We start from the raw sequence: 18698 nt of genomic DNA, 5'->3' as shown, positions 1-18698 counted from the left end.
CAAATGTTATCTGTCATCTGCTTTAAAACTTTGGGTTGAAAGTCACTTTATGAATATTGTAATGAGTAAGCATAAAACGAGTACTGCGCAGCATAGCCAAGTGAGCGATCCCTGCCCGAGGGAGCTTACAGCCCAAAGTTTGGCAAGGGGCAGGCATGGAAGAGGCAAGAGAGCAAGGGATGGAGGTGAGCAAGGGCTGCCACACCGGCATAGCTCCCTGCTGCCCCCCCGGGGGTGGCCAACAGGACTTTCTTACTAACCAGAGAAAACAGCTCTGCTTTTCTCCACCACTTACCTCAGGATGAAAGAGAGGAAGCCCCAATCCTGCCAGCCCTTTCCTCAGTTTGTGTGTGTTCTGGGGGTGGCCCTGGGGGTGCAGGATTAGTGGCTTGTGTATTCTTGTGGGGGCAGAACTTGGAACAAGAACCCTGCTAGAGGTTGTGGCACCACCAATCCCAGTATGAAGAACGTGGTTGTTGTTGCATGTAAGAAGAAGGCCTCGCTTTGGCAGAGCACGGTGGAGGGGGAGTTCACTTGAACTCCGGCTTGAAATGAGTTCCGGGGTTGTTAATGAGTTAGTTATGCTATTGGTTGTGTAATGGGGACTGGAAGGCAACCTCTGGGGCAGAGGTGTGGCAGCTCCAGGTTTGGGGGGCCCTTGGGCAAGACCCCCTCCCTCAGAGAGCCTGGCTTCTCACCACCATGGGTGGCCTCTAGTTGGCTGGCTGGCTGACGTGGACATGATCCATCATGAGCGTCTCCTGGGGCAACGTGCCATGTTGGCAGCCGAGCCTGCCCACCTGGCCCGCTCACGCCATTGGGAAAGGCAGCCGTGTGCCGGTTGCTGCTCTTTGGTCAGCTGCAGGGCTCGCAGGATGGCTGTCACCTTGCGGCGGGGAGTGCCACGGGGAACCCTCTCTGCCCCTTCTGGTTTGTACTGCTCTGTGGGTGCCGGAGAAAAGGAGAACTGGGTGGTCATTTCCCAACCGCCCGGCCTCCCCCCCGACCCCCGTTGCTGTCTCCCCCCCACTGCCATCCTGGCTCTTGGGCTAATTCCCTTTGCTGGCATCCTCCACTCCGCACAGCCCCAGCCGGGGACTGGCTCTGCGGGCAGTGTGCCAGCCGGTGCCGCCACGCAGCCCAGCCCTGGGGCTGTGGGTGAGGCTGCCGGACAGAGGCTGGCTCCTCACAGCTTGGCCTTGTTCTCGGTGCCAGAGCCACGCGCCCCACCCCGATTCTCCTCCCTGCCCCACTGCTCCACGGAGGCCAGGCCCTGCCCTGGAGCCAGGCTGTCTTCTCCGGCTTGGGAGGAGCTGCATCACTGGCGGCCCCTTTGGGCCCCTCTGGCCTTCCTGGGGGCGTGGGTCTGCGGCGCTTGGCCCGCCTCTGCTGGGCCCCTGCCACCGCTGCTTCAGGAGGCCTGTGGGGAACTGGCCGGGGGGCAGCTTCCGGGCAGCATCCCGCCCCTCTGTCCCTGAGCGGTGGGCGGCACGGCCTCTTCCTGCCTGGTGCGAGTGCTGCGCCAGGCACAGGAGCCCGCGCAGAAGCAGCCGGAGCTGGGCCTAGTTCTGGGGCAGTCTTTCCTGGGGCGGGGCGCGGTCTGATGCTGCAGCCTGCGGTGGGTGAGCAGAGGCCTCTGCTGCCTCTGGGCTTCAGAGGGCCTGGGAGGCCTGGGGGACACTGCATAAAAGGCTGCCTGGTGGTTTTGCTGCACCTGAAGGACGCCGACATGGGTGCCGGTACGATGGCGGGATGGAGGGTGTTGCTCCCCTCAGCCAGGTCCCCTCAGCCTTAGTGAGACCAACAGAGCACAAGCAGAGACTGAAGCAGAGACGGGGCTGCCTTCGCATCTGGCTCTGGGGGCGTCCCCTGGGAGGGGTCTCCCAGCACAGTTTGTCATGAGGCAGCAGCAGGGACACGCTCTGAGCTGAACAAGCTTCTGCCTCGATGCCAAGCTGACTGCACCTTGAGGGAGTGAGGCCACAGCCCACTCCCCCAGGGGTGGGCCGGCGCTGCTGCTGCAGGTTGCTGGGAGCACAGGTGTAACGGAGCCCCTTAAAGGACATCACAGCAGTTCTGCCCCCCAGCCTTTGCAGTGGAAATCCTGCCAATAAAGGTCTGGGGAGCTTTGGATTGGCGGTGTGTCTGGGGAGGGCTGTGGCTCAGTGTGAAAGAGCCCCTGCTCTGCATGCAGAAGGTCCCAGGCTCGATCCGCAACACCTCTAAGCAGGGCTGGATAAGTTCCTGCCTGAGATTCTGGAAAGCTACTGCTGCCAATCAGTGTTGACAATACTGGGCCAAAGGGACCCAGGCAGGTCTGACCTGGCGTCAGGTAGCTTCCTGCCCTATCCCAGAGGTTCAGGGCAGGTTGAAAGGCATGGACTCCTGACAAGCTCAGCATCCTGCACGTGTAAACTGAAGGGCAGCCTTTGCTCTCTGAGTAGAATCATAAAATGGTAGGGTTGGAAGGGGCCTGCAAGGCCATCGAGTCCAACCCCCTGCTCAGTGCAGGAATCCAAGTCAGAGCATCCCTGACAGGTGGCTGTCCAGCCTCATCTTGAACGCCTCCAGTGTGGGAGAGCCCGCCACCTCCCTAGGTCATCGGTTCCATTGTTGTACTGCTCTAACAGTTGGGATGATTTTCCTGATGTTCAGCCGGAATCTGGCTTCCTGTCACTTGAGCCCATTGTTCCGTGTCCTGCACTCTGGGATGATTGAGAAGAGATCTTGGCCTTCTTCTCTAGGACAACCTTTCAAGTACTTGAAGAGCGCTATCATATCTCCCCTCAGTCTTCTCTTCTCAAGGCTAAACAGGCCCAGTTCTTTCAGTCTGTCTTTATAGTGCTTTGTTTCCAGTCCCCTGATCATCTTTGTTGCCCTCCTCTGAATCCTCTCCAGTTTGTCTGCATCCTTCTTAAAGTGTGGTGCCCAGAACTGGACACAGTACTCCAGATGAGGCCTAACCAGTGCTGAGTAGAGGGGAACTAGTACTTCCCGGGATTTGGAAGCTATGCTTCTATTAATGCAGCCCTAAATAGCATTGGCCTTTTTTGCAGCCATATCACATGGTTGGCTCATTTTCAGCCTGTGATCGACAACACTTCCAAGATCCTTCTCGCTTGTAGTATTGTTGAGCCACGTATCCCCCATCTTGTAACTGTGCATTTGGTTTCTTTTTCCTAGGTGCAGAACTTGGCATTTATCCCTATTCAATGTCATTCTGTTGTTTTCTGCCCAGTGCTCCAGCCTATCACGATCACTTTCAATTCTGTTTCTGTCTTCCAGGGTATTAGCTATCCCACCCAATTTTGTGTCATCTGCAAATTTGATCAGCATTCCCTGCACCACCTCCTCTAAGTCATTAATAAAAATGTTGAAGAGCACTGGGCCCAGGACTGAGCCCTGCGGTACCCCACTCGTTACCTCTTCCCACTTTAAGAAGATCCCATTGATAAGCACTCTTTGAGTCCGATTCTGTAGCCAACTGTGGATCCACCTGAGAGTTGTTTCATCTAGCCCACCTTGAGGTAGTTTGCTCATCAGGAGATAATGGGGCTCTTTGTCAAAAGCTTTGCTGAAGTTGAGGTATATGATGTCCACAGCATTCCCACAGTCCACAAGGGAGGTGACCTGATCCAAAAATGAGATCAGGTTTGTCTGGCAGGATTTGTTCCTGACAGATCCATGCTGGCTTCGAGTCATCACGGCATTGTTTTCAAGGTGCTTACAGACTGATTGCTTTATAATCTCCAGAATTTTCCCTGGGAACTGATGTCAGACTGACTGGTCTGTAGTTCCCAGGTTCCTCCTTTTTACCCTTTTTGAAGATAGGGACGACATTAGCCCTCCTCCAGTCATCTGGCACTTCCCCCGTCCTCCATGATTTCTCAAAGAGAATAGACAGCGGTTCTGAGAGTTCTTCTGCCAGTTCCTTTATTACTCTAGATGCATTTCATCTGGCCCTGGAGATTTGAACTCATTCAAAGTAATTAGGTGTTCCTTGACCATATGCCTGTCGATCTCAAGCTGTGATCTTGCCCCTTCAGCCTGTACTTCGCCTTTGCCAGGGGGGTCATAGACCCTCTTTTGGGAGAAGACTGAGCCAAAGTAGGAATTGAGCACCTCTGCCTTTTCTTTGTCATCTGTTATCATTTTGCCATCCTTACTTAATAGCTGAACCACCATTTCTTTCCTCTGCCTTTTACTATGCACGTAGCTGAAGAAAGCCTTTTTGTTGTTTTTAGCATCCCTCACTAGCCTCAGCTCATTCTCAGCTTTAGCCTTCCTGACACCATCCCTGCAATTCTGTGCCACCTGCCTGTCCTCTCCCTTTGTCGCTTGGCCTTCTTTTCACTTCCTATATGTGTCCTTTTTTGTTTTCAGGTGATCTCTTAGCTTTTTGTGAAGCCACCCTGGTTTCTTCTGTTGTCTTCCACCTTTTCTTCTTGTTGGAATTGTTTGTGATTGTGCCTTGAGAATTTCCTTTTTGAAAAGCTCCCACCCACCTTGGACCCCTTTTCTCGTTAGAGTCGCTTGCCATGGACGTTTGGCTACACTCGGCTTTTGCTTCCGTTGGAACCAAGAGCTCAAGTGTAACATGGAGTAAACCAGTTTGGGTGGGTGGCTCGATGGGCAAGGGAGGCAGGTGGGCATTGCAGGCGGGGAAGGGCAGCCTCTGGTGATGGAGTTTGATGAACATCTGACACGTGACATCAGGCAGCCATGCGGGCTCCTCCCAGTGCACGGGCTCCTTCCACTCGGCTGCTGGGAAGTGGACGGGGCCCCGGCATCCAGAGGCCGCCCTGCCCACGGGCTGTGAGATCCCCTGTGTGAGGCAGGGGATCACAGGGGGGAGCAGGGGGATAAGTGGCTCTGGCCAGGCCAGGGGGGCAGGGAGGCGTGTGGGGCCCCCCCGTGGCCAGAGCTTCTGGGGCAGCTCAGCCAGAGCGGGAGGGGTGGGTGAGCTCTGGGTGGCTCCACCTGTTGCACAAGTCACAGTGGCGTGGCGTGGAGTGGCGTGGCTGGGCTGGCAGGGTGGGGTGGCACTGGGGGGAGAGGGGATAGTGCCCTCCATGGCCCACCTGGGGCATGGCCAGAACACATACTCTTTGGTGCCCTTCTGTCTGGCTGGGGGCTCTGTCTGGCTGGGGGCTGCTGAGCTTTCCTCTCCACTGCTTCACCTGGCAGGGGAGGCTGCAGCAGCTGAGTGCCTGACTGTTCATAGAATCATAGAATCGTGGAACAGTAGGGCTGGAAGGGGCCCACAAGGCCATCGAGCCCAACCCCCTGCTCAATGCAGGAATCCAAGTCAGAGCATCCCTGACAGGTGGCTGTCCAGCCTCGTCTTGAAGGCCTCCAGGGTGGGAGAGCCCACCGCCTCTCCAGGTCATTGGTTCCATTGTCTGTTGTGCAGTCGCTAGCAGCCCGGCCAGGACAGCGGTGCTGCCAGGGCAGGACTTCGGAGCAGCAGCACCGGGTGCTGCTCGGCAGCGTGAGCAGGAGGCCCCCCGCACACCACATCTTGAAGTGAGAGAAATAATGCACGCGGCCCCTGAACAGCTCCACCCGCCCCGGAAGGCCATGAAGCTCAGAGCCTAACGTGACCCAGCTGGCTGCCATGGGGCTGCTCAGTGGACCTCTCCACTAGGCCCTGCACGTGGAGGATTGGGCGGGCCTGGCTTGCTCCCCTCGCTGCGTTTCCTGCCATGCTCTGTCCCCCCAGGCCCCGGAAGGGAAGGGAAGGGAGCAGGAGCCCACTTGCGGGATGCCTCTGCAGCGAAGGCAGAGCAGCGGCCTTTGCCTTCCTGTATGGACTCCCCTGGAGGATTTCTCACCTGAGGAAGACGTGGAACCCGCAGAGCCAGGTGTGCCCAGGGAGCAGGCCGCTTCCGGGGACGCAGGCCGGCCAGGATGGTCCTGGGCCCTCGGCGAGATAGCTTGAGATCTGCCCCCTCGAGAGGCAAGGGCTCGGATTCAAGCAGGAGTGGGATGCTGAGCCACTGCCTGGCCCCTGAGAGTGCCAGTGCCTACGGTTGCAGATAGGAGCGTGGCCAGGCGAAGGTGTGCCTGCTTGCAGAGAAGAGTCTGCAAGAGTAAAGGCCTTCTTGTGAGCAAGACCCTCTTCTCAAGTAAGACTTCTGCCCGAGGGCCTGTAACGGCCTGCAGCGGAGTCCTGGGTGGGACTGTGGGAACCCGAGCTGATGAGCCCCAGTCCTAGGCAGGGGGAGCTGCGGGAACAGCACCTGTGCACCAGCTCTGGCCCCTGCTTGTATGCCTGCCGATTGCCTAGCCCTTGCCCCACCAGGCCCCGTGTGTTGGACGTTGGCTGCCTTGGGCCTCTGTGTTTGGGCTTGCCCACGCCTGGATATTCACTCTCTGATGGAGCTCTGCTTGATGGCTTTGCAAAGCTGCTCTTGGGACTTTCCCTGCCTGAAGCAGGGGACTTTCTGAAAACATACCGCCGCCCCGACACAGCCGCGCTCCTGCGCCGCTTGGCAAGGGCCAAGGCTCATGCCCCGTTTGCAGACAGGCCCCGGAGCCAGGGCGAGCCGGGGAGGGCCTGCTGGGCCTTTTCTCCGGAGCTCTGCTGCTGGCTCATCTCCGGCCGGCCCCCAGTCTTGAGGACTGCCAGTTCCCATCGGCTTTGAAGGGACGGAGCGTGGGGCTTGCAGGCAGCTGCAGCCTCCGCTCAGCCTGGCTGCGGGAGGTGGGGGGGGGGGTCCTGGGGCCGCCTCCGCCTTCCCATTAAGCAGCACAAGCCTGTGTAATAAATCCCACCCTTGGCTGGTACTGCCAGTGAAGAGGCCAGGGTCTCCAGGGGTGCATGGAGGGGCGGGCAGAGCAGGCGCACGGCCCTCAGCCCCTCGGGGAAAGAGGTGACTAATCAACTAGCAGTCTGAATCAGGCCTGCCTAGGGGCTCCAGCAGTTGCAGGGGTTGCTGGCATTGCTGGGGTGCTGCAGTATTTCGGGGGGGGTGCCAGAGAGGAGGCTGGATCATGACCTGTGCGCACACCCCAGGGGGCCCTTCTGCAACCTGCGCTTGTGGATCCCATACGGCCAGCCTCCTTTTATCCACTGGTGGCCTGCGTGGTTGAAGGCGGGGGGAGGCGATATTCCCCCCTCCCCGAGTCCTGGGAGTGTGGCCTGCGCGCCCAGGCTGAGGCTGTTCTGGATCAGTCAGTGCCAAAAGCAACCAGGTGGCCTTACATGGGTGAGGTGCAAGAGCCCCAACCCCCATTTTGGCTGTATCATGTACCTTCTTCCTGACGGTGCCACCCTGGGGGAAGGCATAGGTCTGTGGGGGTGTTATGGGCACACTTGTTGGCACTGTTGCCAGGCTCCTTGCCTGGGCTGGAGCAGGGCCCGAGTGGGCCTGGTGTGATCCTGGGCCTATGGTGGTGGGGGCTGGGCCAGGAGGGCCCCCCGTCCAGCCATCTGAGTGAGAGAGCGCCCCCCCCATGCCCTGGGAAGGCTGCCCACCTGCTCCGGCCGTTGGCGGTCTGGCTGCCAGGGCTGTGCGTGTGCGTGCAGGGGGCTAACGTGGTGGTGGCCGGATGGGCTCCCTCCATTGTCTGCGGCTGAATGGGAGCTATTTTGTTGCCAGCCTGCGCCCTGGTTAATAATTCATCAGGCCGTTCAGTGCTGGGCGGGTGGGGAGGCGAGATAGACACATGCTCGCTGTGTCGCACACTCACACACGCACGCACGCACACGCCCTGCAGGAGCTGCAGTGCTCATGGGGGGGAGGAGCCTCGGCTGCAAAGGAACCGCCGCTTGTTGCCAACACAAGCCCAGCTCTCTCGGCTGCTCCTGGGCACCTCCCGACGTCTGCCAGGTGCTGAGCTGCCCGGCAGGATTGTCCCCGCCCCACGCGGGCTGCCGTGTGGTGCCTGGCCTGACGGGGCTCCGTCTGCCGCCGCCTCCGTGAGGTAGGCAGACATGCTTCCTGGGACGGAGAGCGGCACAGCGCAGCCAGGCCCCGGCACACGGTGAGTGACCCTGGGAGGGGCCAAGCTGCCGCCAGCCGGTGAGGAGAAGGCCTGCCGGTGTCTGTCGTGGCCGCGGAGTGCCGGGATCAGGGTCCCTGGGCTGCTGCCGGGCTGGGGCTGGCCGCGAGATGGGGGCTCCTTTGGCCCTGCTGATGGCTCTGGCCTGCAGCAGCAGGTGCCTGCTAGGGAGAGCTGCCTCGGGCCCCTGCTGGTGGGGTGGCTTGGCGGGGCGTGTGCCGGGCATTCTGCAAAATGGCACCACATGGTGGCGGCGGCAGAGCTTTGCAGGGGTGCTGTTCTTGGCCTCGGAGCCTGGATCACCTCCTTGTGGATCATCCCAGGCCCCGGGGTTGAGGCCTGTGCAGGTGCGGGGGGGAGCAGAAGCTGGGCCGGCGAGAGGAGCCCGGCATGTGCTCCGGCCTGCCGGGCTGGTTCCTGCGCCCCGCCTGCGGCAGGCCAGTGCAGCCGGGGTCCAGAGCAATCCTGTTCCTGCCTGCCTGCCTTGGGGCTGGACAGGAGGCTCCTTGCAGCCCGGGTCCCTTTGAAGGGAGCGGGGCGAGCGAGGCCAAGGCAGGGGCGTGGGGTCACACCCACAGGTGTTGTCAGCTGTGCCCAGGGGGCCCTTTCCAAGGGGGCGCCGCCCTCCCCCATCAGCTGCTGGGGGGGGGCTGACGGCACCTGTGCTCGCCTCTCCCCTCCGCTGCCTGTTGGTGCCCCTGAAGCCGTGTCCATGGCGACTGCAAAGTGCCAAGCAGCAGGCAGAGCGGGAGCTGTCAGAACAGCCCCCCCCCCGCTCTTCCCGTGGGGCGCCGAATGCCTTCCCACACTTCCTGGGAGAGGTGCAGGAGGCATTCGGGGGTGGGCCTTGTGTGGGGAGGGGCACCGGGGAGGCAGGGAGGGCCTTCTGAGAGGGGGGCAGGCGGGCCTCGAGCAGCCCCCTTGACTGGCCGGGCACCTGGGAAAGGCTGCCGGGCCGGGCCGGAGGCGTGGTGTGATCTTGAAGAGACAGAGGCAGGCGGCACGGTGGGTGCCCCCCCCCGCCCCACTGGCTGGGTCCTCCTGGTGCCGGACCTGGACCTGGCTCGCCAGCCTCGTGCTGGAGGGAGGGAGGGAGGGAGGGAGGGAGGGAGGGAGGGAGGGAGGGGCTGAGGGGAGGTCAGGGTTCCCAGCATACATGGGGCGCTGCATGGAATCCTCTGCCCGTCTCTGCTGTGCTACCTCGGCTCTGTGGGTGTCAGTTTGGCCTTCCCAAAGGCCACCCAGCCAAGCCCCAGGCGGTGTGGCAGGGCCGTGCGCCCAGAGAGGGAGGGGTGTGCACAGAGCGAGGTGGCGTGCTGAAGTGGTGCGGTGGTGGTGGGAGGGAGAGCCTGGTGCGGTGGCCACTTGCCTCCCCCAGGAACAACTCGCCCAGAGGGAGGAGGACAGCAGCTCTGGGGCCCTTCTGTCCACCAGTTGCACCAGATGACGCCTGCTGGCGCCATCTTTGTAAGCCGCCCAGAGAGCTCTGGCCGTTGGCTGTTACAGAAATGTAATGGAGGAGGAGACTCTCCAGGCCAGGGGAGGATGGCGGTGGCGTGAAGTGCTGGCGGTGCAAGGCGCCCTGGCGCGCCCTCAAGGCTGAGTCCAGACGGGCCTGGCACCCCATGTGCTGGGGCCCACTGACTGGCGGGGTGGGGCTGGCCATGCATCTGCATGTGGGCCAGGTAGGAGCCCCTTCCTGGGCCTGGCCAGCTGCCACACCTGTAGCTGGGACAGGTAGTGCGAAGCGGGGTTCAAGCCCACCTCCATTTGTGGAGGGTCGGTGCTGGCAGCTCCTGCTGGGGGTCTGACGCAGATACTGTGGTTTGGACAAACGTTTTCCCCCCACAGCCAGCGGGTCCTGGTCCCGGGCTTGGTTTTGCTTCTCTTCCCCTGCAGCGACGGGTGTGGCTTGGCTGACATGGGTGGTTGGGTTCTGCTGGCTCTGTAGGCAGCACTTCTCCCAGTTGGTGGCATGCCTGGTCCGGGCTGCAGGGCGGGGGGCGGGCTGACACCGGGCCCTGCCTCCTAGCTGAGCCGCAGAGGAGGTAGCCCTCGGCCCTGTGACCCTCTGCTCACACCCGCTCAGCGCCTTGGCTGTGGCCACAGCCCTGCCTGCCCAGGTGAGGGACGCCGTTGGGGCAGGAGGGGAATGGTGGCTGCAGGCTGGGCAAGGAGGAGGTGCCCACAGGGCCCGCGTCAGCTCTGACGACATCCTCCCCCCTTGCAGGAGGTGATGTCTGCACGACAGAAGGAGAAGCCGAAGGTGGCTGAGGAGGATTCCAGCGGTGGTTCCCCCAGCCCTGGGGACACCCTGCCCTGGAACCTCCCCAAGCATCAGCGCACCAAGCGGACCAAAGCAGCTGCTGGCAACGGCACCGTGCTGGACCCCGCGGAGAGGGCTGTCATCCGCATCGCAGGTAGGGAGAGGCTGGTGGCATCCTGCGGGTGGGCGGGCAACCCCTGGAACGGCGAAGCTTACTGGGCGGGATTGGGGCCCACGATGGTCTTGGCTGTGACCCAGGCAAGGTCACCAGGACCCTGTGTCACAGGAGGCCGGGGGCCTGACTGGACCGCTGCAGCCAGCCCCCACTGCTTTTCTGCTGCCGCTGCTCTCCATTGTGGCACTCAAGAGCACCCCGGTTGCCTTTGTGTGGGGGAGTGGCGTTCGGGTGGTGCGAGCCCCGGGGTCTGTTGTCGCGGATTGAGACAGGCTGCGCCTTGCACGGAGCGCTTCCATGGCCAGCTGCAACCCAAGCAGGCTGGTGTGCCGAGATGCTTCCATGGGCCAGTGGCCCTGTGGCCCTAAACGGCCTCCATAAAGATGTTGATGCTGTAGAGCCAGCTGTGCTGAGGGCTGCTCATGTGAGTTCTGCCTGAGTGGGTGTTTCGCACTGAGCAGGTGTCCCTTTCTGGGACAGAGGGCCGGGGCCAGACCTTTGGCGCGGGACGGCTGCATTTGTGCCCCAGAAAAGCCTGGCTGGCCACTGCTGGGGACAAGAGCCACCTCTGGCCGGCTGCCTTTCTTCGGCTGTGATGGGGCTGGAGGACTGGGGGCTGCCAGGACCCTGATGCCCTAGCGTGTGGTGGGTGTCTTGTGCTGTCACGGCATTGGGCCTCGGATAGCACCGCTTGCATCAGCTGGTGCCCAGGGCTGCCTGTGCTTGGAGCGGTGAGGGGTTTGTGGACCTGGGTGGCAGCTCCTCTGTGCTTGGATGTGTGGCGGCTCTTAGCTGGGTCCGGGGTGTGCGCACGCATGCGCTTAGTCTGCTGAACTGCACTGCTGCCCTTTGCCTTGCCTTCCCACTCACCTGCCGACCATGGACCTTGCCGGTCCAGCGCTTCCTGGCCAGTGGCCGCATGCGTCACTATTTCGGTTCCAGGAAGGACAGAACAACAACAGTAAACCTGTCTCCAGAAGTTCAGTTTCCTCATATAAGGACATAGAGACATAAGAAGAGCCCTGAAGCTGGATCAGACCAAGGGGGCCTCTCTAGGCCAGCATTCTGTTCCCACAGTGGCCAGCCAGATGCGCCAAGCAGGACCGCTGCGCCACAGCACCCTCCCGCTCATGTTCCATCCTGCCTCCGACAGCAGGGGTAATATAAAACCATTAGGAGTAGTAAACATGGACAGGCCGATCCTTCATCAATTGGTCTAATCCCCTTTCAAAGTCATCTGATAATTTGGTGTCATCTTGGGCACTTCACTGCTCACTCGTAATTCCAGATAATTTATGAATAAGTTGAAAAGTATCGGTCCTCATACAGATAGATCCCTGTGAGATCCCACCCTTTACATCCCTCCATTACGAGAATGTACCATTTATTTCTTCTCTCTGCTTTCTGAACATTAACCAGTTACTGATCTGTAAGAGGACCTCTCCTCTTATCCCATGACTGTTCAGGGTCCTTTGATGAGGGACTTTGCTAAAAAGCCTTTTGGAAGTCCAAGTGAACAATGTCTACCAGCATACCCCTCTTCACATGCCTGTTGACATTCTCAAAGAATTCGAAAAAGTTAGTGAGACAGGACTTAGCTTTGTAGAAATAAATGAACAAAGTAGCTTCTACTGGGGCTGAGGGATGGTTTCCCCACCACCGCCGCCTTTGCCAAAGGTCAAATGTGATTGTGCTGGGCTTCCTAGGCAATTTTCCACTTACATGTACATTACATAGTCACTGTTTCCAGTTGGTTCACTAACACTTACAACTTGCACTAGGTCCTGGGCGCCACTTAGAATTAGGTCCAGACTCACGTTCCCTCTGTCAGTTCCATGACCGACCATCGAGTCCAACCCCCTGCTCAGTGCAGGAATCCAAGTCAGAGCACCCCCGACAGAGGGCTGTCCAGCCTCATCTTGATGCTTCCAGTGTGGAGGAGCCCACCCCCTCCCTAGGGAATCGGGTCCATTGTTGTATTGCTCTAACAGTCAGGAAGTTGTTCCTGATGTTCAGGCGGAATATGGCTTCCTGTCACGTCTGTCCTCCTTACCTGGCTCTCCATGGCTTCAGATGTCCTTTTAAAAAGCATAGCTACAATACTATAAACATTCTCAAACCAGTATTTCTCTCCGCCTGCCCCAGAGGCAGGACTGATCCAGCAGAGCCATAAACAGGTGCCAAACTGACGCCACGCCCATGCACTGCATTTTAACATTTAATGCAGTGATTTCCCAACCTCACATCTATCTACCTAAAGAAGAATATGCAAATAATGTAGACCCATGCAAGATGAAATGTGTGTGTGTGTCTAGGCCAGGTCTCTGAAATCTCTGATGCAAATGCAAGAACTTCCTTGAAGAAGTTTAATCATTCAGAAACAAATAGGACCCAACCCCAGCTAAGTAGGGAAAGAACTGAAACATCCAAGAATGCGTTCTAGTTTCTCTTCAGCTGATTTAGCTTTAGAGAGGAAAACAGACAAGATCAGAGCAGATGTTTGGATGTATAAGCAGTTACAGTGCTACCAAGACATGTTTGGATCCCAAAGCCCTTCCGAGAGAAAGAGATTCCATCATCCTGTCCCGCAGGGCCCGAGGACTCTCTTTTTGGCATTTGGGGCATGCAGCCATTCAGTGGCAGGAAGAAGACCTGCAAGTGGCCACACTCACCAGGCCAGTTCCTCCCTGCCCCAGATGTGCCCTAACAGCAGCGCTGAACGGATGTGGCATTTATTCAGCACTCCTGCAGGGAGGGCTGCTCTGATAGGCCAGAGGCACGAACATTTGGTCTGTTTTATTCAGTGCCAGCTCCCTGGCAGCCAACAATGTTGCCTTCAGCAGCAGGCCTGGTGTGACGTGGTGTGGTATCTTGCAGGATATTCCAACCATGTGTTTTTGGCTGGTGCCTTTCTGCTGAGCACCTGCTCTCTCCTGATTTTATTGGGTGGGTTTATAGCACTTTTGTCCCATGTTTCAGTTGCATAACTCTTCAAGGCGGCTTACAATTTAACAACAACTAAAGCAATATTAAAAGAATCTAAAAGACAAATAACCAATGAAACAGCAGAACAACTTGCAGATGAAAAATAATTAGTATATGGAACTAAAAGTCTAAAAAGCAAAAAAGCCTGGCAGATAAAATGCTCTTTACTTGGGGCCTAAAACTCATTACACTTGGCATCCACAGAGCTTGCCTGGGATGGAGAATGCCAAGGACGCGGTGCCACGATGGAGAAGCGGTCTCGGTGGGATGCACTTGTCTCTGGTGGGGTGGGGATGGTGGCAGAGACCTTTTGCCCCTTGTGAGCAACCAGCTTGTTTTTGGCCCATGATGTGTTGCCAGGGAATGTCCTGAGGGAGCAACAGCCGAGGGAGCGCCAAGGGCAGCCCGGCCTTTCTTCCCCGAGGAGCCAACAGCTGGTTTTGCACATCTCCCTGACACCGCTGTTTGCTGAGAGCCCCTTGGTGCAAGATGAGGCCAGGTTGGGAGGGAGGGTGGAGCATGCCTGGACGGGCCCCCAGAATTCTTCTGTCCACATTCACTGGTGCGTGTGCTTCCTGTTGGCGGGTATGTGTCTCATGCTGGGGGCAGAGGGTGTGCTCCGCTCCTTGCTTTTGGGGAGGGTGTGTGTGCATCTGCTGGAGCTCCCCCCAGGTTTCGCAGCTGCCCCACCGGTTGTGCCTCTGTGTGTGTGGAGGGGGGGAACCGGTCCAGAGAGCTGATGGAAGAAAGAGTTAGGTGGGGTCAAGCGCCTGCCACTTTTCTAGAGCCTGGCCGAGACTGTCCCCCGTGCTGAGTGCTCTTCCCTGTGACGCGCAGCGGGTGCTTTGGGCCCCTGTGTGTTGCCAGCAGTTCAGGGTTGACTCTCTTTCCACCCGGCCTCCTGGCCTCCAGCAGTCCTGGGAGCCGCTGGGCTCCCCTCTGTGGCCAGCGGAGCAATTAATGCAGCATCACCAGGGAATTAGGCATGAAGAGGGTCTCGGAGTCCACCAGGGGCCAGCCAGGGAGCATGTGGGGTGGGGACTGCAGGGGCGGATCGGACCCTCCTGCCCTTGGGTAGGTCTCCCTGCAGTGATAGCAGCCTCCAGCAGGGGGCCCTGGAGTGCAGTCCAGTTCAGGCCTCCAGCACCACCTTCTTGGCAATCGCGGGGGGGGGGGGGGGGGGATGGACCTGCCTCTAGATGTGTGTGTCCGTCCAGGAGCTATCTGCACAGAACAGGGCCAGGTCTCTCCCACTGACGCTGCCCCCAGGCCAGTAGCACTGCTGGCTGGGTCCCTGTCTCCCCTTCCTGCTCCCTGGTCTTTGGCCAGGCGCCGGTCCAGCCAGCCTGGGCCCCAACCCGGGAAGGATGCTCACTTCTCCCCAGCTCTGGGCAGAGGGCTGGGGGGGTGGCAGCGGCCTGGGACTGGTCCCAGCATGAGCCCATGGCCAGCGATGCGGGCCCTCTTTCTCGGGCTGGGCTGGCTGGAGACAGCAGTGGGTGCGTTCTCCTTCCACAGGTTCAGGGGGCTCTGTCCACAGGCTCCCTGGGGGCCCAGAGGGGCTCTTGCGCCTGTCTGATGCTCCGAGGTCTACCCTGTCTGGGGAGGAACTCCCTTGGTACACCTTGGCCGGGGTTGGTCGCTTGGGACAGCAGCCTGTGGCTTGGCTCCCTGGCTGGCTCTGTGCCTCCCGGGGCCTTTTCTGGAGAGCTCCATGGGCTGATTGGGTCCTTGGGGGGGGGGAGGGCTGTATGTGAATCAGGCCCCTTTTAATTTATTTATTTATTTATTGCATTTATACCCCGCCTTTTTTCCTCTCGCAAGGAACCCAAGGCGGCTTACATTATCCCCCTCCTCTCCATTTTATCCTCACAACAACAACCCTGTGAGGTGGGTTGGGCTGAGAGTCTGTGACTGGCCCAAGGTCACCCAGTGAGCTTCCATGGCCGAGTGGGGACTAGAACCCGGATCTCCCGGCTCCTAGTCCAACACTCTTGCCACTACACCACGCTGGCTCTCTGAGTTCTTTTAAAACTCTGGGGGACCCCCGTCCCCGCACGCACACCCCCAACTTCCTTCTGAGTGCACCGTGTGTGTTGGTGTCATTTTGCTCTCAGGTGGAAAAAAGAAACTGAATGCATGTAAAATCCTTTCAAGACACATCCATATTTGACAAAGTCTGCATGTTGAGATTTGTGTGGATTGCCTCTAAAGCCGTAAACATTTTACTGGCTCCACTGAGAAAGGTGGCCGAGCCCCCACCGGCATGCAGAAGGTCCAGGTTCAGTCCCTGGCAGCCTCTTCAAGCAGGGCAGGAAAAATTCCTGCCTGGAACGCTGCGGCTGCCTGCCAGTGCTGGCCATACTGGGCGAGATGGGCCTGGCTCGGCATGAGGTCGCTTCCGATGCCCCACCTGGAATGTCTTCGCTGCCCCTCCGCATAAGGGCGGCTCTTCCCATGGCTCAGCAACTCATGGATACACCAGTGAAGTTTACAGGGATGCTTGCAGATAGTGACAAACTAGATTCAGGTTACAGTGAAAGTGCTTTCATCTTTCTTCAACTCTCTTTTCAGCAAACTGAGGCAGGAGATTATCAAAAGATCCCATTCTAGAGAGGGAAAAGATCGTGACAACAGTCTGGACTGCAGTGTTGCTGACTGCAGTTCATTTTTAAAAACGGATCATTTGAAGAATGCTCTTTTCCTTCACAGACTTTGAAATGTGAAGAGTTGGATGAAGGTAGAATGCTATGGAAAACCTTTCAAACAACCAAAGCAACGATGAAGCCCGTAGCCATGCATGCCTGTATGAACTGCTGGGTGCAATCTGTCTGCCTAGCCATCACTACATGCCAACTCCTATACTCCCTTTTCTCACTATAATAGACCTTACAGAAGCCAATGCTACTTAACACTCTGGGGAGTGGGGCTGGGGGGCGGTAGCAGAAAAGCCTGTAAGAGCAGTTTTGCCAAACCATAGCAAATATGCACACACACACCCACGCTTAGTTATTGCAATAAAACAATCGGTTGTTCTTTAGATGTTAAGGATTTACAGTGCAGTCATAACCCCCGATATTGCCTGTTCGGGGGGGGGGGGGAGCCTCCAGAGTTGCAGAGGTGCCTGCCCAGAGCTCAGTGGGTAGACAGCTGTGCTGGCAGTGGTGAGTGTGAGGCCCCGAAACAGGGTGTTCCTGGGGTGGGAAGGAGCCAGCTTTCCATCTGCTAGATCCAAAGCTGTTAACATAGAAAGATCTGCCAGGTTTAATAGCCCAGGGGAACTTCCCCCCATCCCCACCCTTCCCTGGCTGGCAGAAGCCACTGGGGCTTGGGCTGAGGCTGCAGGCATGCCGCTCCACTGTTGCTGAGTTTGCCCCTGGAAAGGGTGGGTGCTTGAGCCTGTCTCCACATTCAGTGCCTGGTGAGGGGCTTGTCTCAGAGTGCCTTGGAAGGGAACTGAGAACTGGCAGCTTTGCAGCTCCAGTGTTCTCTCTGCCTTCACAGCTGCCCAGCCTGCCACCGACACAGGCTCTGGGCACCCTGCTCTTCAGGCAGAGAAAGGGCTGAGGACACAGAAGCCCACTCCTGGTGGGGAAAGTGCGCTGCCTGCAAGAAGCCACAGGGGCCCAGCAGCGGTGTGGGGAGGAGCACTTTCCCTCTCCCTGGGGAGCCACCCCAGAGGACGTGGGGTTCCCTCTGCCAAGGGCGGCAGGGCAATGCTGTCTCCAGCCCAAGACAGGCCCAATGCAGCATCGGCTCCTCCTGGCACACGCAGGCAGGCCTACTCAGGAAGAGCGACCCCTGGCTCGCCCGCTCCCCCACAATGCCTGTTCTGCTGGATGCAGACGGAGGATGATCTGCAGCTGCTCTGAGCACAGCTCACAGACACAAGCCCTTGCTGCCGCAGGGCAAGCAGATGCCCAGCCGGATCAGAGCAGTCAGGATCTAGTCTCGGTCCGGCTCGGCCACTCGACTCCACCCAGCCAGGAAGGAAGGTGGGGGGGGGGGTGCTTGGTCGTGAGCTTTCCTTGCACCATCGCCCTGCCTCAGTCACGCATTTCACCAGGTGTCCATGTCTGCTTCTGTCCAGATGTCTTTGTCCTCCCCTCAGAGCCCTCCCACGTTTTCTCACTGCTTCTTCCGTCTTCTCTCTTACCGTAGGATATCTGTTACAGAGAAAAAGATGGAAGAGCTGCTCAATGCCTTCCCAAGGGTGCCATACTCTATAGTAAAATTTGTTTTGTGATTTTTCCCTTTAGGCTCGTGGAGCTGGGATTCTGGGTGCATGTGTGTGTGCCTGCCTGTCACTGTTGATGCGCAGTTGCCCCCAGGGCCCCCCTTAAAAAGGACCTAGCGTCAGGGCCTGCAGTGTTCCTCCTGCCCCATTTCACAATCTAAATTGGCCTCCAAGTCTGCTGCTTGCTTTGCAGCAGAAAAAATGCAGGTACCTGTGTGTGGGGTGAGATCTAGGCACAGGGGTGGGGTGGGGTCTGGAACCTCCTTCCCCAGCGCCACTGCTCTGATCAGGTTTGTAGTTCCTGTGGCTGCTCTGAAGCATAGAGCCCAGTATCAAGAGCGCTGATCACAGGCCTCCCGCATGAGATGTCATTTGGCCCTTATGCAGCAGGAGGGGCAGAGGCCCCAGCTTGCTTTCTGCCAGAGACCTTGGAGAACCACTGCCAGGCAGAGGTGGCAGTCCTGGGCCAACCCATGGAGGGACTGAGGAGGCTGTGCCCTGGGGGCTGAATTGCCCTGTCCAGAAAAAGTGTTCCCCTTAGGCCACTGCTGCCGCTAACTACAGGTGGTGGCTGGGGAATCTCAGCAACAGGAGGTGGGAGGCTGGAGCCAGGCAGGACCACTTCCCATTTGGCTACTGGACAGCAGCTGTCCCAACGGGGAAGGAGGAGGGGCCAGCAAGGTGTCGGAGGTGGAAGGTCTCTGTCTGTAGCTTTGTGCCTCTGACCGTTTAGCACAACTGCTTTCGTGGCCAGAGTGACTGGGTCTTGGTGGACACATTGCTCATGTGAAAGGCGTCCCCAGGGCACAGTGGAGAAGAGGCTGGGCCAATGCAGAGCCAAGGCAGCCAGGAAGCAGTCCCCTTTCCTGGGTCTGGTCTGGCTGCAGCAGCTGTTGCAACGCCATTCGTGCAAAGGGGAGGCAGTCTGGCATCATTTTCCATCTTCCTCCAGGGTCAGGGTTGACTAGTGGGTTTGTTTTTATTTGTTTAGGTCTGTAAAATATTTACATGCCTTCCCTTCTCATTTC

At 58.6% G+C, this 18698-nt stretch overlaps 1 protein-coding gene across 4 annotated transcripts in view; it reads left to right on the top strand.

The window, feature by feature from the left end:
- The window catches only part of PLEC (plectin), a 121034-nt gene that overhangs the window by 370 nt on the left and 101966 nt on the right, over positions 1-18698 (top strand). For 2 of the 4 annotated variants that reach the window (XM_084848468.1, XM_084848464.1), the window contains exon 2: positions 10238-10427. In XM_084848468.1, the coding sequence (XP_084704594.1) occupies positions 10244-10427 (184 nt within the window). In that variant the 5' untranslated portion in view covers positions 10238-10243. Of the gene's footprint in view, positions 1-7643; positions 7990-10237; positions 10428-18698 lie in introns of those variants that run through there. The other 2 variants (XM_084848466.1, XM_084848467.1) reach the window with 2 other exon arrangements.

This window comes from Heloderma suspectum, chromosome 4, assembly GCF_057233095.1.
Source record: "Heloderma suspectum isolate Gila_16-S chromosome 4, 16-S_ref, whole genome shotgun sequence".
Lineage (NCBI taxonomy): Eukaryota > Metazoa > Chordata > Lepidosauria > Squamata > Helodermatidae > Heloderma > Heloderma suspectum.
Note: the sequence above shows the minus strand (reverse complement) of the source record. Positions and strands in the feature narration are given on the sequence as shown.